This window comes from Bombina bombina, unplaced genomic scaffold (assembly GCF_027579735.1).
Source record: "Bombina bombina isolate aBomBom1 unplaced genomic scaffold, aBomBom1.pri scaffold_660, whole genome shotgun sequence".
Taxonomy (NCBI): Eukaryota; Metazoa; Chordata; class Amphibia; order Anura; family Bombinatoridae; genus Bombina; species Bombina bombina.
Window position 1 is genome coordinate 1 of NW_026512346.1, and position 23,481 is coordinate 23,481.

Below are 23,481 nucleotides of genomic sequence, written 5' to 3' on the forward strand. Positions count from 1 at the left end.
GTTACTCCTCGTAGAAGCGGCTTTTAAAATCCTTCAGCAAAATTACCATAATTCTAAATATTCCATAGTTTAAAAAGGTCGCCTCACAGGTCCAGTGAAGGATTTTAAAAGCCGCTACATATATATAAAACACAGACATACATACTTTGTGGGTGACAGAGTTTACAAACTTGCATAGCAGCAGGTGCAAAGCGATTTTTGGGTGAATTTATCTAACCGACTATTTTTTTTTAACCAGCTAAGAAGTTGTGGGTCCTCGTCAGTCTGTCCTTATCCCGTGACAAGTGTCCCCAAACTAAAGTCCGGCATCTAGCAAGGACAAACCAGAGTCACAGGGCTGCCACACTATAACAACGCTGAGCAACATGTTCTGTTTACCAACTGACAAGTGACTGAGGTGAAACTGTAATATGAATACAGTAGCTCTGCTAACAAACTAATAACCGGAGAGGTAGTCACTGTTACGTTACAATGCAAATGTCAGAACATATTTTCAATAGTTCACATACAGTAACAATTTTTGTCCATTCATGTCTTTACTTTTGGTTTGAGCATATATTTCAGTAAAAATTATATAAAGACAACCATTGCCTGCCTCTCCATCATACTTCTGCTGCTCTAAGCGTGTGGTGTGTTTGTGCAGGACAGAACTGAAAGGAAGTGAGAGGAGATAGTGTTGTGAGGGGTGGTGTCTCACTGAACTGAATGAAAGGAGCGCGCAGGGACGAGACAACAGAGAATCCTTAACACTAGTGCAGCAGTTCAAGCTTTTGGGAGACGTCAGAGAAAGAGGAGTCAGATGGCCATTTCAAAACAGCTACATGAGATCTAGTAAGTGTATTTTCTGCCAAAGTTTTTTAAGATGAAAATTGGGCTAGAGTTTGATGTAAAGATCATTAATTATCCAATCTAAATAAGTAATAGTAATTTTTGTGTTGACTGTCCCCTTTAAGGATCTAAACTTCCTCTCTGCCCAAGACAGAGTAATAGACACTTCCTGCATGATACCAGTGGACTGCAGATAACCTCCATGATAACTATGTAGGCCACCACCATGATGTTGTCCGACTGGAAATAGATAAACGTTCCTCCTTCAAAAGAGGCAAGGGCTGACTAGCCCGAAGATTGCTCAAAGTTCCGGAATATTGATTGTTTTGGTATCACCTTGCTCAAGGTGATACCAAACTCCTTGCAATCTTGAGAAATACAGACCACACCCCAGCCTGAGAGACTAATAAAGGAAGGATGTCCCAAGGGACAAAGACAGACTTTGTGTCTTTAAGAAAAGAATTGACGGATAGAGAAAACCGAAGCAATTTGTGTGCAAAATGTTGATAATGTATTAACTACTAATGTAGCAAAGCCATTATAATAGACAGTGCAGAGAAGACCTGGCAGAGAGCATGCTACACTATAAAACACTCCCTCAGTACACTTAAAGGGACATTAAAACACTAAATAAATGCTAGATAGACCGATACAGTCAAAGAAAAGATTATTCTGAGAATAGCAATGTAGATTGTTTAAAGTTTCATAAGCTGTTTTAAATAGTGACAAAATAAGTGTAAAGTTTTAGTGTCTATAAAACAAAGGGATCTGCTATGTTGTAACTTAGGTTTACCTTCTCTGCTGTGGCCAATTAGGGACAGTTATAAATAAATTACCAGAGTGTGTGCATCTAATCGCTGGTGTTGAATATTACCCTAACAGGAAATGAAAAACTCACAATTTCAGAATGTAATTACAGGAAGTATACTGCAGAGTTTTTTTATACATATGATTTATCATTTTATATTACCATCTCAAAGTGTTTGATGTCCCTCCCAATGTAATCAGTTTTATAGCCCTCAGAAATAAGAAGATGCCCCAACTACCCCCTGGCAGCTCAATATTGTTACTCACACCCCTTTCCTGGTTTTGGCAGGCACTGCATATCAGATTAGAATCGGGTTTATAAGTAGAGGGCAAAACTGTTTGTAGTTAAAATCTAGTCACTGAGGCTCTGGATAGAGAGGAAGGTCTGGAAATACCTGAGGGGGTGGAGCTACAGCCAGGAGTAAAGCTGGTGTCTTTGTATAATGAAAAAACACTTTTGGTTGCTTGTAAATAAAATATAGTGTGCACCTAGAATAATAATCATATAAACCCTGTGAAAATGTGTTCCCAAGCCTAACCAGAGCCTGCACTACTGAAACACATCATGCACCAAGCTATTGCCGGTTCTCTTAAAGGGCCATACACAATTTTAAAAGTGCTCAAATAAAAAAAAAGATGCCAGAGGTTAAAAAGGGTCAGAGTCTTCCTTAATAATGCTCCCAAGGCTAGTAGAACTGTTAGGGGTATTAGAATGGAGAAAAAATTGTGTAATGTGGGGAGCAGGTGAAGTCCCCTGGCTATGATGTACCTGTGTCAGAGTACCTACAAATAGCCTCGTGGGCTGTGTCTGGAAGATCAGTAATTACAGTAGATTTGCTTAATCAACAAATTGCATGATAAAGACAACGCAACAGTACTTAGTCTGAACTTCAAATAAATTGTAGATTTGTATGTCTATTTCCACTCCCCTCTGTATCATGTGACAGCCATCAGCCAATCACAAATGCAAATACTGTACGTATATTCTGTCAATTCTTGCACATGCTCCGTAGGAGTTGGTGACTCAAAAAGTGTTAATATAAAAATACTGTGCACATTTTTGTTAATGGAAGCAAATTGGAATGTGGTTTTTAATAGCATGCTGTATCTGAATCATTGAAGTTAACTTTTGCCTTGAGTGTCCATTTAAAAGCCATAGTCTCATTTAAAAGGATACATTTGGTTAAAACAGAATAGCTATTTACTGTAGGTGCAAATAATGGTTTTAGATAGGGGGTGTATACAAAAGAATAATAGGACCATCAGGAAAAAAAAATGTAATGTATGCCACAGATCATAGAAATGATTAAACAGTACTTATAAAACCAACAAAATAAAAACAAAATGTCATGACCCTATTTTGCATGCCTTAGAGGAAATAAGAAAAACTAAGGGAATTCAAGCTTGGATTATGCATAAGGATGTGCTAAGAATGAGCTTACACCTCAGAAGGAAATATGGACAGACTTTATGGGTCTTTTGGTTGCTCTCCAGTTTTTCACTAATATGGGATATTTGTATTTTGTACTCACACACAGCTATAGGTGTACACAGATTGTTGTTTTTTTGTTTTTTTTTAAGTGTAAACTTTTTTTTTTTTTTTTTTTAACGTTCACATGCCCACAGGGTTTATAAAACAAAGAAAAACAAACCAACACAATTTTAGCAATGCTTTATTTACTCCAAAAATGAGTTCTGATATAATATTCCTTTTAGACAGCTGTACAAAAGGATTATGAACCTCAATTGACAATCCTTGTGCAAAGGCACTAGTGTGTGAACATAGCGTAATACACGGTTTTCTGACAAATCTAAGACTAATATATGTTGATTATATTTAAATTAGAATTGCACACATATTACTGACTGTCAAAAAAGCAGAGTAGATTGTAAAAAAATGTTTAGAAAAAAATGAGAGTGGCCTCAACGAAGACTTATCTGTACTTATAAAATCCTTCTCCTGTCTTCTTTCCAAGCTTCTTCTCTTCCACCAGTTTATTTAATAACTCACTCGGAGCAAAAAGTGGATTCTCTGGCTCTAATTCATGCCAGCCTAAGGACATACAAAAACAAAGGTTATGAGGAAGCAAATTTAAAACACAATTCAAAAATGCAGAAAATTCAAGTCCATTTTAAAGAACACAGAGTGTGATGAAACTGTATCCCATCAATGAGAGCATGATAAAAGTTATTCAAAGTAATGTAAAGTCAGCATGCCAGTATAACAGCACTCATTTTGCCAATATATTAAATGTTAACATATACATTCTGAGGAAACGTGTGCCTAATGTTTTGCAAAAAAAATACATGAATATGCTTATGTAAAAATAAATACACTACACACAATTTATTAGTGACAGATCAGGGACAGAGGAGGTCTACACATCAGTTCCTTATGGCTGGAACATGTGACAGTAATACAGTTGTGTGATGGAACGGTATGAGTAAGGGGCCATGGTACCAAAGTCTAAACCACACAGTGTATTGCCACCTGGGCCAATCACGTAAAAGCGATATTAAGCACATAATGCTGCGCTTTCTTGGTCAATAAGTAACAGTCTTCAACATCCAGCTATCACTGAAATATGTGTTGCACTTATTTCTTCCTCTGAATTATGCTGACATTCAAAAAGGTTACCAAAATAGGAAGTGCAAAACAGGAATGGTGACATTTTGCTGTTGCTATTATGACTATATGTTTTATTATGCTACAAAATACAGTTAATAGGTACTGCAGCAGTGTGGTTAAATTAAACCAACTAGCACAATGTATAGCCAAGTCTGAAAAAATATAAAAATAAATATTTGAAGTTTTTGTTAATTTATTTGATTAACTTTTCTTTGCTTAGAAAGAAATTGAATACTAAATCACTATCCGAAAAGCTTAAAAGGACAATAAAAATAAAAATTGTAAAATTGCACGCTCAATCGGAAATATAATTAACAAATGTCTAATTTACTGCTATTTCTTGTTCTCTTGGTATCTGTGTTAAAAAGCATACTTAGGTAGGCTCAGATGCAGCAATGTACTACTGGGAGATAGATGCCGATTGGTGGTTGCACATGTATTGGCACACCTGATGTCTATAACTTGCTTTGAGTAGTGCACTGCAGCTCCTTCAAGAAAGGATACCAAGAAAATGAAGCAAATTTGATAATAAAAGTAAATTAAAATGCTTCTTAAAACTGTATATGTTCTATCTCAATAATTTTGGACTTCGTGTTCCTGTTGATGGATACTGACAGTAGTGCAAAAAACTAAATGTATGTTTACCAGATAAATTCATTTTCTTCCTGGCAGGGAGAGTCCACAACTTCATTCAAACTGTTGGGAACATCAACACCTGGCCACCAGGAGGAGGCAGAGACACCCAAGCCAAAGGCAATAAAAATCCCTCCCACTTCCCCCATTGCCCAGTCATTCCGCCGAGGGAACGAGGAAAAACAGGAGAAACATTAGGGTATAGAAGTGCCAGAAGAACAATTACAGCGAATCCGCCCAAAAAATAAAAACGTGCAGGGTTAAATTTATCTGGTAAGCATAAATTTTGTTTTACTTCCCAAGGCAGGGAGAGGACACTAATGAATAAACTGGAGGGCAAAAAAAAGGAGGCTGAGCCTAAACTGAGAGCACCACAGCCAGTAACACCTTTCTCCCAAAAGCTGCTTCAGCAGAAGCAAAAACATAGAATATGTAAAACTTAAAAAAAAAAAAAAAAAAAGTATGTAAGGAGGACCATGTAGCCGCCTTACAAATCTTATCTATCGAGGCATCATTCTTAAAAGGCCCAGGAGGAAGTGACCGCCCTAGTAGAATGAGCCGTAATCCTTTTAGGAGGCTGCTGTCCCACTGTCTCATAAGCTAAGCGGATTATACTCCTCAACCAAAAGGACAATGAAGTAGCAGTAGCCTTCTGGCCTTTGCCAGTATAAAGAATAAACAAGGATTGCCTGAAATCCTTAGTAGCTTGAAGGTAAAATTTCAAAGCACGAACCACATCCAGATTATGAAGTAAACGTTCCTTAGGTTAAGGGCAAAAAGAAGGAACCACAATTTCTTGATTATTGTTGCGATCCAAAACTACATTTGGTAGAAAACCTAACTTAGTACGTAATACCCGCCTTACCCTTAGAAACACTAGATAAGGGGGGATCACATTGTAATGCACAAATCTCCAAAACTCTGTGAGCCGAAGCAATCGCCAACAAAAATAGAATCTTCCAGGACAAAAGTTTGAGATCAACAGAATGCATGAGTTCAAATGGAGCCTGATATAAAACTAAGAACAAGGTTGAGGAGCAACATTTCTAAATACTGGTCTGATTCTGACCAAAGCCTTAACAAAAGATTGAACACCCGGGCGATTAGCCAATCTTCTATGCAGCAAAACCGATAGGGCCGATATTTGATCCTTCAAAGAACTAGTGGATAATCCTTTACCCAAACCATCCTGGAGACAGGATAAAATAACCTAAACCTTCACCTTGTGCCATCCAGCGCTACGGAATTTGGCGGCGCTATACAAATAAATGATGATAATGATAATAATAATAATAATAATAATAATAATAATAATAATAATAATAAAACACCACGTTCTTCACAACAATGAAGATAAGTCCACCAAAACTTATGGTAAATGTGTCTGGTGACAGGCTTTCTAGCCTGGATCAAGGTATCTATGACCTTATCAGAAAAACATCTTGTTTAAAACTAGGCGTTCAAGAGCCACGCAGTCAAACGCAGAGAGTCGAGATTCCGATGTAGAAACGTACCCTGCATTAGAAGGTCCTTCCGGTAAGGTAACCTCCAGGGAGGGGAGGAGGACAGCCTCACTAGGTCTGCAAACCAGGTCCTTCAAGACCATGACGGAGCTATTAGGATCACTCTGGCCCATTCCTGCTTGATGCGAGCCACTACATGTGGCAGAAGAACCAAAGGAGGAAAAAAAAAAGATATATGAGCCTGAACCTCCAAGGAACCGCTAATGCTTTCACCAACCCGTACTTGGGTAGCTTGGTTTTGAGACGAGAGGCCATGAGATCTATCTCCAAACCCCCCATCTGTGGGTTAGATCTGAGAATACCTCAGGGTGAAGGGACCATACCCTCGGGTGAAAGGATTCCCTGCTGAGGAAGTTGGCTTCCCAATTTTCCACCCCAGAATGTGAATCGCTGAGAGATAGCAGTTGTGGGTCTCCGCCCAAAGGAGAATTTGGGATACCTCATTCATCGCTAAGGAACTTCTTATTCCTCCTTGATGATTGATGTAAGCAACCAAGGTGATATTGTCCGATTTAAATCTTATATACCGGGAAGAACTGAGTTGGGGATAAACCCTCAGCGCATTCAAAATCGCTCCCGGAGATCTATAATATTGATTGGAAGGGAAGACTCTTCTCGCGACCAAGTGCCCTGTGCCATCCTGGGATCCCAGACTGCACCCAGCCCAAAAGGCTGGCATCTGTAGTCACAATCTCCCAGGACGGTCTCAAGAAGCACGTTCCTCGGGACAGGTGATCCTGACAAAGCCACCAAGAGAGATTCTCTCGTCTGGCTGTCTAGGATGATCTACTGAGAAAGATTCAAGTGATCTCGATTCCATTGTCTCAGCATGCATAGTTGTAGAGGTCTGAGATGGAAGCGAGCAAAAGGAATAATATCCATGGAAGACACCATTAGGCCGATCACCTCCATACATTGAGCCACCGATGGGTTGGAGGTGGATTTGAGGGAGAGGGAGACTAAGTTGATGATTGTACCCAGGAATACTACCCTGGTAGAGGGGACCAGAGAACTCTTTGAGAATGATCTTGCATCCATGCGTCCGAAGGAGACTCAGTAGTGAGTCCGAATGATCTCTTGCCAAAAGAAAAGATGGAGCCTGAACCAAGAAATCGTCCAGGTAAGGTGCCACGGCAATACCTCGAGATCTGGCCTTTGTAAATATTCTGGGAGCAGTAGCTAAGCTAAATGGAAGAGCTATGAACTGGAAGTGTTGGTCCAGAAAGGCAAACCTTAGGAACTGGTCCTTGTGGATCGGAACATGAAGGTATGCATCCTATAGGTCTATTGTGGTCATAAACTGTCCCTCCTGAATCAAGGGAAGAATGGACCCGAGTCTCCATCTTGAAGAATGGAACCTTGAAATATTTCAACACATTTCTTAAGTCTAGAATTGATCAAAAAGTAACCTCCTTTTTGAGAACTACAAAGAGATTTGAATAAAAGCCTAGTCCCCTTTGAGAGGTAGGAACTGGGACTATTACGCCTAGGGAGGAGAGATCCCGAACGCAATCTAGAAAGGGAGCTCTCTTCTCTGGTTTTGAGACAGTCTTGATAGGATAAATCTTCCTCAGGGAGGATGCGATTTGAATCCTATCCTGTATCCTTGGGACACTACTTCCACACACAAGGATCCTGAACATCTTGCTCCCAGAGTTCTGAGAAAAGAGACAGTCTGCCCCCTACCTGATCTGATCCCGGATCGGGGGCCGTCATGACGATTTATTCTCTGCGGGCTTCTTGGTCTGTTTGGATTTGTGCCAAGACTGCTGAGGCTTCCATGTAGCCTTAGCTTGTTCAGGCTTGGAAGCCGACTGGGTCCGCTGAGGCTCGTCAGATTGAAAGGAACGAAAATTAGCTGACAAGCAACCATTGGATCTTGCCTTCTTATCTTGTGGGAGAAAGGAACTCTTTCCTCCAGTAACCGTGGAAATGATTGAATCCAATCCAGAGCCAAATAATACCTTTCCCTTAAAGGGAAGTGAAAGAAGCCTGGATTTGAAAACAATATCGGCTGACCAGGATTTTAACCATAGGGTTCTGCAAGTTAGTACCGTAAAACCCAAGGCCTTCGCATTCAAGTGAACAATCTGCATATTAGCATCACAGATAAATGAATTGGCTATTCTTAGAGCCTTGATCTTGTCCTGAATTTCTTCCAAGGAGGACTCAACCTCAATTAGTTCTGACAAGGAATCACACCAATAAAAGGCTGCACCCACAACAGTGGCCACCGCAGCTGCCAGTTGAAAAAGGAAACCCATGTGTTGGAACATTCTCCTTAAGTAACTTTCCAACTTCTTATCCATCGGATCCCTACCATACCCTACCTACTACCGGAATGTTAGTGCGCTTAGCGAGAGTAGAAATGGTTCTGTCTACCTTTGGAACGAAACTCCAGAGTTGCAGGTGAGAATCAGGGACCGGAAACTATTTTTTAAAAGTAGACGAGAGAGAAAAAGGAGATCCAATTTTCTCCCATTCCCTGGAAATAATACTCACCATACGGACTGGAACAGGAAAGGTCTCAGGAGCTTTCCTATCCTCCTAGGCCTTATCAAGCTTAGGGATCTTAGGTTTTTCCATAAGTTTAGCCTCCGGAACTTCCGTGGCTAAAACCTCCTTCATAAGGAAACGGAGATGTTCAAATTTAAATCTGAACTTAGACTCATCAGAGGCAAGTCTCTGCATCTGATATTTCACCTTCAGATGCTACAGAAGTTAGGTCATCTTCAGAAATATGAGATAGGCTAGACAATTCTGACTGAAAGGTAGAAATGACTCCCAAATCTGCAGGACTACGCTTGACCCTTCTCTTGCAATTCCCAGAGATAGGCATGGCGTTTAGGGCCACCGTTACAGCAGATTGCAATTGTGAGAAAAAAAAAACTACCGGGCTGCTTGTGAGATAGAATTAAATCCGGGTTGAGGGAAGAGGAAAGGCATCCCCTGTAGAACAGTTTCCTAAGAGGTAGAAGGCTCAGAAGGGGTTAATTTATCAGAAGGTATAGCATTTTTAGATCCCTTCTTAGATTTATAAAACGACCCCCAGACAGATAGAACAGAACTGGGCAGGAGGACATACTACGGTATCCTCACAATAAAGGCAGTTATTAGTGATACTAATTGTAGCCAAAGAACCCTCAGAAGGGTTAACATCAGAGTCCTCCATAACTTAGGAAGAAGTTCCTACTTATCGTTATGCCTAAAAAAAAAATAAGGACTGTTTCTCAAATAAAATGTTTAGAAAGAATATATGGCACCTCTACCCTGCTGTAGGCTGGGCTGCTCACCCTCTCCTAGAAACACAGGCTAGATATTCGTAGTCGTCTGGACTCTCCCCAGATCGTAATGATAATTCTAAGATGTGCCACAGCTCCGGCAAACACCGGCAAGAGGAAGTGAAGCCGGTCACGTGGGGTGCAAGTTAAGCCCGCCTCCACTACCGGTCTGAGCTCGCGAGTATAACATATTGCACAGTAATAATAAAAACAAATTTAAATGTCCCAGTTTGCCATCTGCCTTAGGGGACCCCAGAGCCGCCATCAACCCCTCACAAGTGCTCCGCTAAGGAGCTAAGTCCCCACATGCTCAAATAAAGAGACCCCAACACAGGAGGTTCATCCTCAGATCCCTCAGGGGAAATAAATAAGAAACCCACACTGTGTGCGCTCTCTATGTCACCCTAATAAAATAAAGGGACTTGCCCCTCAGGAATCACGCTGTGGAACATGCACACAGCTGCTCAAGGTGTGACAGGCTTCTCCTCCTCTGACAGGGACCTGAATGAGAAAAAAAGGAGAAGCAGCGTAACTCGTCTACACTGATTTCCTAGGGGTAGTTAGCTAATTATCCATATGCATACAGAGAACGTTCCCTGATGCATAAGGATCTAACCTTTACCACTACTCTCACTGAGAGATGTATATGGCTACTCCAATACCCCAGTCCTCTCTTGCAGGGAACATACCCATTAAAGGACCAGTCAACACAGTAGATTTGCATAATCAACAAATGCAAGATAACAAGCCAGTGCAATAGCACTTAGTCAACTTCAAATGAGTAGTAGATTTTTTTTCTGACAATTTTAAAAGTTATGTCTTTTCCACTCCCCCTGTACCATGTGACAGCAATCAGCCAAACACAAATGCATACACGTACCATGTGACAGCAATCAGCCATTCACAAATGCATACACACTTATTCTTACACATGCTCAGTAGGATACTGTGCACATTTTTTTAATGTAAGTAAATTGGGAAGTTGTTTAAAATGGCATGCTCTATCTGAATAATTGAAGTTTAATTTTGATTGACTGTCCCTTTAAAGGACTATCTTCTTTCTTCTAACACCTTCTCTACCATCCTCCTCTAGTGACGAAAGGCAAAGAATGACTGGGGGGATGGGGGAAGTGGGAAGGATATTTAAAGCCTTTGGCTGGGGTGTCTTTGCCTCCTCCTGGTGGTCAGGTGTCGATATTCCCAACAGTTATGAATGAAGTTGTAGACTCTCCCTGCCTTGGGTAGGAAATAACATGTTCTTATGTGTTAGAGGGTCAGTAGTGCTTAAATTATTTACTCTAAGTCTGTGTGTTTAACTTCTTCATGGGTAAAATCCTGCTTTGGAGCCACAGAGAACTGCTCGTCCTGAATAGACACGGCCAGTAAGCCAGATGAAGCAGTCATACAAATTCACCAATCACTGAAAGTGACTGCTTGGGGGCAGTAACCGTGTCCCTTTTTACTTAAAAGGGACAGTCTAGTCAAAATTAAACTTTCAGGATTCAGAAAGGGAATGCAATTTTAAACAATTCACTTTTATCCAAATCACTTTTATCAAATTTGCTTTGTTGTCTTGGTATTCTTTGTTGAAAGCTAAACCTAGGTAGGCTCATATGCTAATTTTTAAACCTTTAAGGCAGCTCCTTATTTCAATGCATGTGGCAGTTTTTAACAGAAAGAGGGCGCAAGTTAATGTGTGCCATACAGATAACATTGTGACCACGCCCGTGAATTTACAAATGAGAGGGCCCTGATTGGTTTAATGCAAGTCTGTCAAAAGAACTGAAATAATGGGGCAGTCTGCAAAGGCTTAGATATATGGTTATCACAGAAGTAAAAAAGTATATTAATAAAACAGTGTTGGTTATGCAAAACAGGGGAATGGGTAATAAAGGAATTATCTATCTTTTTAAACAATAACAATTCTGGAGTAGACTGTCCCTTTAAAGGGTCAATAAATTTAGCTCTAAAATGATGCAAAACAATGTACCTTTAAACTTTTAGAATAGTCTCTTGTGATTTAAGCATATATATTTACAAACTTAAAGGGATACTATATCTAGAAGGATTTAGATGTTAAACTCAAACAAAGAAAATGCGCACTCAAAAATATATTTGTTAGCTAGTTGGGGACATGAATATAGCAGAGATGGCATAACCTAGGTGCCAATATGGGGACATGAAAATAGCAGAGAGATGGCATAACCTAGGTGCCAATAACAAAATGTCTGACATTGCTCTAAAGATGTTGCTCTACCCCACAAGGTATCAAATTGGTACATTATGTGACTTAAGGTACTAACGATGGGCAGCAGGATCGCGCTCTGGTTAGTGTCTAGTGATTTTCAGACTCCTAACCAAGCCCCAAAGTTTTAGACATATACTGATGTCTACATATTCCTATGGCTCCGGTTTGTGTATATGCAGGGGAGGGTGGGGGGAAATCTGCTGTTCCTATTTTCCCAGCCCCTTTCACTGGGTGTCCCAGCCCAACATTATCAACAGTGCTAAACTGGGGCTTCTAAGTAAGTTTTTAAAAACAGAATTTATGTTTACCTGATAAATTACTTTCTCCAACGGTGTGTCCGGTCCACGGCGTCATCCTTACTTGTGGGATATTCTCTTCCCCAACAGGAAATGGCAAAGAGCCCAGCAAAGCTGGTCACATGATCCCTCCTAGGCTCCACCTTCCCCAGTCATTCGACCGATGTAAAGGAGGAATATTTGCATAGGAGAAATCATATGATACCGTGGTGACTGTAGTTAAAGAAAATAAATCATCAGACCTGATTAAAAAACCAGGGCGGGCCGTGGACCGGACACACCGTTGGAGAAAGTAATTTATCAGGTAAACATAAATTCTGTTTTCTCCAACATAGGTGTGTCCGGTCCACGGCGTCATCCTTACTTGTGGGAACCAATACCAAAGCTTTAGGACACGGATGATGGGAGGGAGCAAATCAGGTCACCTAGATGGAAGGCACCACGGTTTGCAAAACCTTTCTCCCAAAAATAGCCTCAGAAGAAGCAAAAGTATCAAATTTGTAAAATTTGGTAAAAGTGTGCAGTGAAGACCAAGTCGCTGCCTTACATATCTGATCAACAGAAGCCTCGTTCTTAAAGGCCCATGTGGAAGCCACGGCCCTAGTGGAATGAGCTGTGATTCTTTCAGGAGGCTGCCGTCCGGCAGTCTCATAAGCCAATCTGATGATGCTTTTAAGCCAAAAAGATAGAGAGGTAGAAGTTGCTTTTTGACCTCTCCTTTTACCAGAATAAACAACAAACAAGGAAGATGTTTGTCTGAAATCCTTTGTAGCATCTAAATAGAATTTTAGAGCACGGACAACGTCCAAATTGTGTAACAAACGTTCCTTCTATGAAACTGGATTCGGACACAAAGAAGGTACAACTATCTCCTGGTTAATATTTTTGTTGGAAACAACCTTCGGAAGAAAACCAGGCTCAGTACGTAAAAACCACCTTATCTGCATGGACCAGATAGGGCGGAGAACACTGCAGAGCAGATAACTCAGAAACTCTTCTAGCGGAAGAAATTGCAACCTAAAACAAAACTTTCCAAGATAATAACTTAATATCTATGGAATGTAAGGGTTCAAACGGAACCCCTTGAAGAACTGAAAGAACTAGATTAAGACTCCAGGGAAGAGTCAAAGGTCTGTAAACAGGCTTGATTCTAACCAGAGCCTGAACAAACGCTTAAACGTCTGGCACAGCTGCCAGCCTTTTGTGAAGTAAAACAGATAAAGCAGAGATCTGTCCCTTCAGAGAACTCGCAGAAAATCCTTTCTCCAAACCTTCTTGTAGAAAGGAAAGAATCTTAGGAATTTTTATCTTGTTCCATGGGAATCCTTTAGATTCACACCAACAGATATATTTTTTCCATATATTATGGTAAATTTTTCTAGTTACAGGCTTTCTAGCCTGAATAAGAGTATCTATTACAGAATCTGAAAACCCACGCTTTGATAAAATCAAGCGTTCAAACTCCAAGCAATCAGTTGGAGGAAAACCAGATTCGGATGTTCGAATGGACCCTGAATAAGAAGGTCCTGTCTCAAAGGTAGCTTCCATGGTGGAGCCGATGACACATTCACCAGGTCTGCATACCAAGTCCTGCGTGGCCACACAGGAACTATCAAGGTCACCGAAGCCCTCTCCAGATTGATCCTGGCTACCAGCCTGGGAATGAGAGGAAACGGTGGGAATACATAAGCTAGGTTGAAGATCCAAGGTGCTACTATTGTATCCAATAGAGTCGCCTTGGGATCCCTGGATTTGGACCCGTAACAAGGGACCATGAAGTTCTGACGAGAGGCCATCAGAACCAAGTCTGGAATGCCCCATAATTGAGTTATTTGGGCAAAGATTTCCAGATGGAGTTCCCACTCCCCCGGATGCTCCTCCATCGCCAGGGAACTCCTTGTTACCCCCTGATGGTTGATATATGTAACAGTCGTCATGATGACTGATTGAAACCTTATGAATTTGGCCTTTGCTAGTCGAGGCCAAGCCTTGAGAGCATTGAATATCGCTCTCAGTTCCATTATGTTTATCGGGAGAAGAGAGTCTTCCCGAAACCATAGACCCTGAGTTTTCAGGGGTTCCCAGACCGCGCCCCAGCCCACCAGACTGGCGTCGGTCGTGACAATGACCTATTCTGGTCTGCGGAAGCTCATTCCCTGTGACAGGTTGTCCAGGGTCAGCCACCAACGGAGTGAATCTCTGGTTATTTGATCTACTTGTATCGTCGGAGACAAGTCTGTATAATCCCCATTCCACTGTCTGAGCATGCCCAGGTGCAATGGTCTTAGATGAATTCGTGCAAAAGGAACTATGTCCATTGCCGCAACCATCAACCCTATTACTTCCATGGACTGCGCTATGGAAGGAAGAAGAACAGAATGAAGTACCTGACAAGAGCTTAGAAGTTTTGATTTTCTGGCCTCTGTCAGAAAAACCTTCATTTCTAAGGAAACTATTATTGTTCCCAAGAAGGGAACTCTTGTTGACGGGGACAGAGAACTTTTTTCTATGTTCACTTTCCACCTGTGAGATCTGAGAAAGGCTAGGACAATGTCCGTATGAGCCCTTGCTTTTGACAGAGACGACACGTGAATCAGGATGTCGTCCAAGTAAGGTACTACTGCAATGCCCCTTGGTCTTAGCACCGCTAGAAGGGTCCCTAGTACCCTTGTGAAAATCCTTGGAGCAGTGGCTAATCCGAATGGAAGTGCCACAGGTAATGCTTGTCCAGAAAGGCGAACCTTAGGAACCGAAAATGTTCCTTGTGGATAGGAATACGTAGGTACGCATCCTTTAAGTCCACCGTGGTCATGAATTGACCTTCCTGGATGGTAGGAAGGATCGTTCGAATGGTTTCCATTTTGAATGATGAAACCCTTAGAAACTAGTTTAGAATCTTGAGATCTAAAATAGGTCTGAATGTTCCCTCTTTTTTGGGAATTATGAACAGGTTGGAGTAAAAACCCATCCCTTGTTCTCCTAATGGAACAGGATGAATCACTCCCATGCTTAACAGGTCTTCTACACAGTGTAAGAATGCCTGTTCGAAGATAATTGAGACCCGTGGAACCTTCCCCTTGGGGGTAGTTCCCTGAATTCCAGGAGATAACCTTGAGAAACTATTTCTAGCGCCCAAGGATCCTGAACATCTCTTGCCCCAGCCTGAGCAAAGAGAGAAAGTCTGCCCCCCACCAGATCCTTCCCAGATCGGGGGCCAACACTTCATGCTGTTTTGGTAGCAGTGGCAGGTGACTTGGCCTGCTTACCCTTGTTCCAGCCTTGCATCGGCCTCCAGGCTGGCTTGGTTTGAGAAGTATTACCCTCTTGCTTAGAGGGTGTAGAATTTGAGGCTGGTCCGTTTCTGCGAAAGGGACGAAAATTTGGCTTCTTTTTAGCCTTAAAAGACCTATCCAGAGGAAGGGCGTGGCCCTTTCCCCCAGTGATGTCTGAAATAATCTCTTTCAAGTCAGGGCCAAACAGTGTTTTACCCTTGAAAGGGATGTTAAGCAAAAGCGCTCTGCGCGCCACGATAGCAAACCCTGAATTATTCGCCGCTAATCTAGCTAATTGCAAAGCGGCATCTAAAATAAAAAAGAGTTAGCCAATTTAAGAGCTTGAACTCTGTCCAAAACCTCCTCGTACGAAGATTCTTTATTGAGCGACTTTTCTAGTTCTTCGAACCAGAAACACGCAGCTGTAGTGACAGGAACAATGCATGAAATTGGTTGTAGAAGGTAACCTTGCTGAACAAACATCTTTTTAAGCAAACCCTCTAACCTTTAATCCATAGGATCTTGAAAGCACAACTATCTTCTATAGGAATAGAAGTGCGTTTGTTTAGAGTAGAAACCGCCCCCTCGACCTTGGGGACTGTATGCTATAAGTCCTTTCTGGGGTCGACTATAGGAACTAATTTCTTAAATATAGGGGGAGGACAAAAAGGTATGCCGGGCCTTTCCCACTCCTTATTTACAACGGCAAAGAGAATGACTGGGGAAGGCGGAGCCTAGGAGGGATCATGTGACCAGCTTTGCTGGGCTCTTTGCCATTTCCTGTTGGGGAAGAGAATATCCCACAAGTAAGGATGACGCCGTGGACCGGACACACCTATGTTGGAGAAAGTGCATATTCTTCTTTTTAGTAGGATCTATTACATGCAGTTATATGACAATTGGTGTATACTGTCCCTTTAAAAAGTCATACAAGCATGCACTTGGTGCATATGTATCAGACAGTTGCAATGCTCTGTAAAAATACGGGAGTTAAAAAGAAAAGGGCAGTATACAGTCCCAGAATAATTTTGCACAAGAATGCCCCATTAAAGGAACATGAAACATTTTTTTCTTTCACGCATCAGATACAGCATGCAATTTTAAACAACTTACAAATTTTCTTTGTTCTCTTGGTGTCTAGTAAATTAATGGTAAAAAAGCATGTGTGTGAAGCCACCAATCACCAGCTAGCTCAAATACTAAGAAAAAACACAATAGCTAATAGAAGAAAAATTAAAAGGTGTTTAAAACTAAATCCTGAAAATTTAATCTTGACCACAGTCCCTTTAATCTAGACAAGCACATCATAAAGTGCACCACCTAGCACTTTAATAATCTTCATCTTATTCTATCTATACTCACAGCATCATAAGCCCCCCCAGCAAGGCTGCAAGCTAACAATTACTCCACTAAGTAATCCGTTTTGTTCCTACAATGTAATCGTTATACACTTGTAAAGCACTGCTTAATATAATGCTTTATAAACAAAGATACTATTACTGCTATATAATAATAACAATAATAAGAATTAAAGGGGCATAAAATCCAACATTTTTCTTTCACGATTCAGATAGAGCACACTATTTTAAAGGGACACTGAACCCACATTTTTTCTTTTGTGATTCAGATAGAGCATGACATTTTAAGCAACTTTCTAATTTACTCCTATTATCAAATTTTCTTTATTCTCTTGGTATCTTTATTTGAAATGCAAGAATGTAAGTTTAGATGACGGCCCATTTTTGGTGACCTTGCTGATTGGTGCATAAATTCATCCACCAATAAAAAAGTGCTGTCCAGAGTCTGAACAAAAAAAAAAAAAAGCTTAGATGCCTTCTTTTTCAAATAAAGATAGCAAGAGAACAAAGAAAAATTGATAATAGGAGTAAATTAGAAAGTTGCTTAAAATTGAATGTTCTATCTGAATCATGAAAGAAAAAATTTGGTTTCAGTGTCCCTTTAAACAACTTTCTAATTTACTTTAATTATCAAATTTCCTTTTCTCTTGGTATGCTTTACTGAGGAAGATGCAATGCATTACTGGCTCTCATTAGTGCATCGTTGCTCACAAGCCAACCTATGTATGCTTTTCAACAAAGGTTACCAAAAGAACAAAGCTAATTTTATAACAGAAGTAAATTGGAAAAGTTGTTTATAATTATATGCTCTCTCTGAATCATGAAAGTGTAAGTTCAAATTTACTATCCCTTTAAGCAGGAGTGAAGGAATAGAAAAAAACAGAATTTATGTTTACCTGATAAATTTATTTCTCCTACGGTGTATCCGGTCCACGGCTTCATCCTTACTTGTGGGATATTCTCTTCCCCTACAGGAAGTGGCAAAGAGAGCACACAGTAGAGCTGTCCATATAGCTCCCCTCAGGCTCCGCCCCCCCCAGTCATTCGACCGACGGTTAGGAGAAAAAGGAGAACCATAAGGTGCAGTGGTGACTGTAGTTTACAAAAAATAAATTTAAACCTGACCAAAATGCCAGGGCGGGCCGTGGACCGGATACACCGTAGGAGAAAGAAATTTATCAGGTAAACATAAATTCTGTTTTCTCCTACATTGGTGTATGCGGTCCACGGCTTCATCCTTACTTGTGGGAACCAATACCAAAGCTTTAGGACACGAATGAAGGGAGGGAACAAGTCAGGTAACCTAAACGGAAGGCACCACTGCTTGCAAAACCTCTCTCCCAAAAATAGCCTCCGAAGAAGCAAAAGTAATGAATTTATAAAATTTGGCAAACGTATGCAGTGAAGACCAAGTCGCTGCCTTACAAATCTGTTCAACAGAAGCCTCATTCTTGGAATCCCCATGTGGAAGCCACAGCTCTAGTAGAGTGAGCTGTAATTTGTTCAGGAGGCTGCCTTCCAGCAGTCTCATAAGCCAACCGGATGATGCTTTTCAGCCAGAAAGACAGAGAGGTCGCAGTTGCCTTTTGACTTCTCCTCTTGCCAGAATAGACGACAAACAAGGACGATGTTTGTCTGAAGTCTTTAGTTGCTTTTAGATAAAACTTTAAAGCACGAACCCCATCAAGATGGTGTAACAGACGTTCCTTGTTAGAAACTGGATTAGGACACAGAGAAGGAACAACTATTTCCTGGTTGATATTCTTATTGGAAACCACTTTTGGAAGAAAACCAGGTTTGGTACGTAAAACGACCTTATCTGTATGAAACACCAGATAGGGTGAATTACACTGCAAAGCAGACAATTCAGAAACTCATCTAGCAGAAGAAATAGCTACAAAAAAACAAAACTTTCCAAGATAGTAACTTAATATCTATGGAATGTAGAGGTTCAAACGGAACCCCTTGAAGAACTGAAAGAACTAAATTTAGACTCCATGGAGGAGCCACAGGTCTGTAGACAGGCTCGATTCTGACTAAAGCCTGTACAAACCCTGAATATCTGGCATGGCTGCCAGACGCTTGTGTAACCAAACAGACAGAGCAGATATCTGTCCCTTAAAAGAACTAGCTGACAGACCTTTCTCCAATCCTTCTTGGAGAAAAGATAGTATCCTTGGAATCCTAATATTACTCCATGAGTAACCCTTGGATTCTCACCAGCAAAGATATTTCCGCCATATCTTATAGTAAATTTTCCTGGTGACAGGCTTTCTAGCCTGGATCAGAGTATCTATAACTGATTCCGAAACCCCACGTTTAGCTAGAATCAAGCGTTCAATCTCCAAGCAGTCAGTTGCAGAGAAACTAGGTTTGGATGTTCGAATCGACCTTGAATTAGAAGGTCCTGCCTCAAAGGCAGCTTCCATGGTGGAACCGATGACATATTCACCAGGTCTGCATACCAAGTCCTGCGTGGCCACGCAGGAGCTATTAGAATTACCGAAGCCTTCTCCTGCTTGATCCTGGCTACTAGCCGGGGGAGAAGGGGAAACGGTGGAAAGACATAAGCTAGATTGAACGACCAAGGCGCTACTAAGGTATCTACCAATGTCGCCTTGGGATCCCTGGACCCGTAACGTGTAACTTTGAAGTTCTGACGTGACGCCATCAGATCCAGATCTGTAATGCCCCATAGCTGGGTCAGCTGAGCAAAAAAAACTCCGGGTGGAGTTCCCACTCCCCCGGATGGAAAGTCTGAAGACTCAGATAATCCGCTTCCCAGTTGTCCACTCCTGGGATGTGAATTGCTGATAGATGGCAGGAGTGATCCTCTGCCCATTTGATGATCTTGGATACCTCTCTCATCGCCAGGAAACTCTTTGTTCCCCCCTGATGATTGATGTACGCAACAGTCGTCAAGTTGTCCGACTGAAAACTGATGAATTTGGCCTCCGCTAGTTGAGGCCATGCCTGCAGCGCATTGAATATCACTCTCAATTCCAAAAATTTTATTGGGAGAAGAAATTCTTCCTGAGACCATAGACCCTGAACCTTCAGGGACTTCCAGACCGCGCCCCAGCCTAAGAGGCTCTCGTCTGTCGTGACAATGATCCACTTCGGTCTTCGGAAACTCATTCCCCGAGACAGGTGATCCTGAGACAACCACCAGAGGAGTGAGTCTCTGGTTTGCTGGTCCATCTGAATCTGGGGAGAAAAATCTGCATAATCCCCATTTCATTGTTTGAGCATGCACAGTTGCAATGGTCTTAAATTAATTGGAGCAAAAGGAACCACGTCCATTTGCCGCAACCATTAGTCCTGTTACCTCCATGCACTGAGCTATGGAGGGTTGAGGAATGGATTGAAGAACTCGACAAGTGTTCAAAAGTTTTAGTTTCCTGACTTCTGTCAGAAAGATTTTCATTTCTACCAAGTCTATTATTGTTCCCAGGAAGGGAACCCTTGTGAACGGGGACAGAGAACTTTTTTCTATGTTCACCTTCCACCCGTGAGACCTTAGAAAGGCTAGAACAATGTCCGTATGAGCCCTTGCTTTGTGAAAAGACGACGCCTGTATTAAATGTCATCTAGTTAAGGTGCTACTGCAATGCCCCTTGGCCTTAGCACCGCTAGAAGGGACCCTAGCACCTTTGTGAAAATTCTCGGAGCAGTGGCCAATCCGAAGGGAAGAGCCACGAACTGGTAACCCGAATGGTTTCCATTTGGAATGATGGAACTCTGAGTAATTTGTCTAGGATCTTTAAATCCAGAATTGGCCTGAAAGTTCCTTCCTTTTTGGGAACTACAAACAGGTTTGAGTAAAATCCCAGTCCTTGTTCTGCTGTTGGAACTGGGTTTATCACTCCCATTTTTAAAAGGTACTCTACGCAATGTAAGAATGCCTGTCTCTCTATCTGGTCTAAAGATAAGCGAGACAAGTGGAACCTTCCCCTTGGAGGAAGGTCCATGAATTCTAGAAGATACCCCTGAGAGACAATTTCTAGTGCCCAGGGGTCCGGAACATCTCTTGCCCAGGCCTGAGCAAAGAGAGAAAATCTGCCCCCTACTAGATCCGGTCCCGGATCGGGAACTACCCCTTCATGCTGACTTGGTAGCAGCAGCAGGTCTTTTGGCCTGTTTACCCTTGTTCCAGCCTTGCAATGGTTTCCATGCTGGTTTCTTGCCTAGTGGCTGTAGAGGTAGAAGCCGGTCCGTTCCTGAAATTGCGAAAGGAACGAAAATTAGACTTATTTTTAACTTTGAAAGGTCTATCCTGTGGAAGGGCATGGCCCTTTCCCCCAGTGATATCTGAAATAATTTCTTTCAACTCTGGCCCGAATAGGGTCTTACCTTGAAAGGAATATTAAACAATTTTGTTTTGGACGACACATCCGCCGACCACGATTTTAGTCAAAGCGCTCTACGCGCCACTATTGCGAAACCAGAATTTTTCGCCGCTAATTTAGCTAACTGAAAAGCGGCATCTGTAATGAAAGAATTAGCCAACTTCAGGGCGTGAATTCTATCCATGACTTCATCCTAAGAAGTCTCCTTCTGGAGCGAGTTTTCTAATTCCTCAAACCAAAAAGCAGCTGCAGTGGTTACAGGAATAATGCAAGAAATTGGTTGAAGAAGAAAACCTTGTTGAACAAAAATTTTCTTAAATAAACCTTTTTATCCATAGGATCTTTGAAAGCGCCACTGTCTTCTATTGGTATAGTTGTGCGCTTAGCTAGCTTTGAAACTGCCCCCTCTACCTTAGGGACCGTCTGCCATGCGTCCCTTCTGGGGTCAACAATGGGGAACATTTTCTTAAATATAGGAGGGGGAACAAAAGGTACACCTGGTTTCTCCCACTCCTTATTCACTATATCCGCCACCCTCTTAAGGTTTCGGAAACGCATCAGTGTGTACTGGGACCTCTAAGAATTTATCCATTTTACACAATTTTTCTGGGACCACCAAAGGGTCACAATCATCAAGAGTAGCCAGGACCTCCTTAAGTAGAGCGCGGAGGTGTTCTAGCTTAAATTTAAATGCTATGGTATCAGGCTCTGCCTGCTGAGAAACTTTTCCTGTGTCAGAAATTTCTCCCTCAGACAAGCCCTCCCTCACCGCCAAGTCAGATTGATGTGAGGGCACTACAGATAAATTATCCTCTGCGTCTACTTGCTCATTTTCTGTATTTAAAACTGAGCAATCACGCTTCCTAGGAAAGCTGGCAGTTTGGATAAAAATGCTGCGATAGAATTATCCATTACTGCTGCTAACTGTTGTATAGTAATCACAATTGGTGAGCTAGATGTACTGGGCATCGCCTGCGCGGGCATAGCTGGTGTTGACACAGGAGAGGAAAGCAAGCTATTTTCACTACCTTCAGCTAAAGAATCATCTTGGGCTATATTTTTAAGTGTGATTGTACTGTCCTTAAGCTGTTTAGACGCTATGGCACACTTCACACATAAATTTAATGGGGGAAACCACCTTGGCCTTTGGACATACAGAACATAGGCTATCTGAAGACTCAGACATGTTTAACAGACTTAAACAGAACTATAATGCAATAAAAATTATTTTTGACAAAAACGTTACTGTCTCTTTAAATAATTAAAAAGCACACTTTTTTACTGAAATATCAAAAAAACATGAAATAAACATCTGATTTTAATGAAATTTTCACCAGAGTCTTAATGCTTTGAAAAGATTGCACACAAATTTTCAGATCAATTAACCCCTTAATGCCCAAACCGGAGTTAATAACAGTTATTAACCAGTTAACACACTACAGTACTAGCCACAGCTTCTCACTGTAGCCTTTACCTTCATTAGGGATTATTTTAGCAGGAAATAAGCCTCCCTGGAGTCTTTTATGATGCCTCTTGACTCCCCACATGAAGCTGCATGGATTGCCTAGGCAAAAACTGTACAATTTAGGCCTAAAAATTAGGCCTCCTCCCTCTTCATTCTAGAGTGGAGGGGCCTTTCTGACTAGATTTAGGTGTCCAAATAAGTGCCAGGCCGAAATTAAACCCCAAAAGTGTTTTAAAGTCTGAAAAAACACCTTATTTATAGTGAAAAACATGCTAAAAAGCAATCGATTTTAAAGCCCACAATAGTGTCAACCAGCATAGAGCCCTAAATATAAGCCATCATTTTATACAGAGTCTATTAGAAAAAAATGGCTCACCAATCCCAGAGGGATTTTCTGACAGTCTTCTAGCATTACATGGTCTTGTTAGAAAAATGACTGATCATACCTGAAGCAGTTAAGCCTGCAAACTGTTCCCCCCAACTGATGTTCTCTGTCCTGCGTGGGAACAGCAATGGATTTTAGTTACTGGTGCTAAAAGCATATTCCTCTTAGCAGAAATCTTCATCACTTTCTGCTGTAGAGTAAATAGTACAAACCGGCACTATTTTAAAATAACAAACTCTTGATAGAAGAAATAAAAAACTACAACTAACACCACATACTCTTTACCACCCCCGTGGAGATGCTACTTGTTCAGAGCGGCAAAGAGAATGACTGGGGGGGCGGAGCCTGAGGGGAGCTATATGGATAGCTCTACTGTGTGCTCTCTTTGCCACTTCCTGTAGGGGAAG

General features: G+C 41.4%; 1 protein-coding gene across 1 annotated transcript in view; it reads right to left on the minus strand.

Annotated features, from left to right (window-relative positions):
- Positions 1-3,292: 3,292 nt before the first annotated feature.
- Positions 3,293-23,481, minus strand: part of LOC128644246 (hydroxyacyl-coenzyme A dehydrogenase, mitochondrial-like) — a 94,185-nt gene continuing 73,996 nt past the window's right edge. Inside the window, exon 8 of the mRNA XM_053696928.1 lies at positions 3,293-3,688. Coding sequence (XP_053552903.1) covers positions 3,570-3,688 — 119 coding nt within the window. The 3' untranslated portion in view covers positions 3,293-3,569. The remainder of the gene's footprint in view (positions 3,689-23,481) is intronic.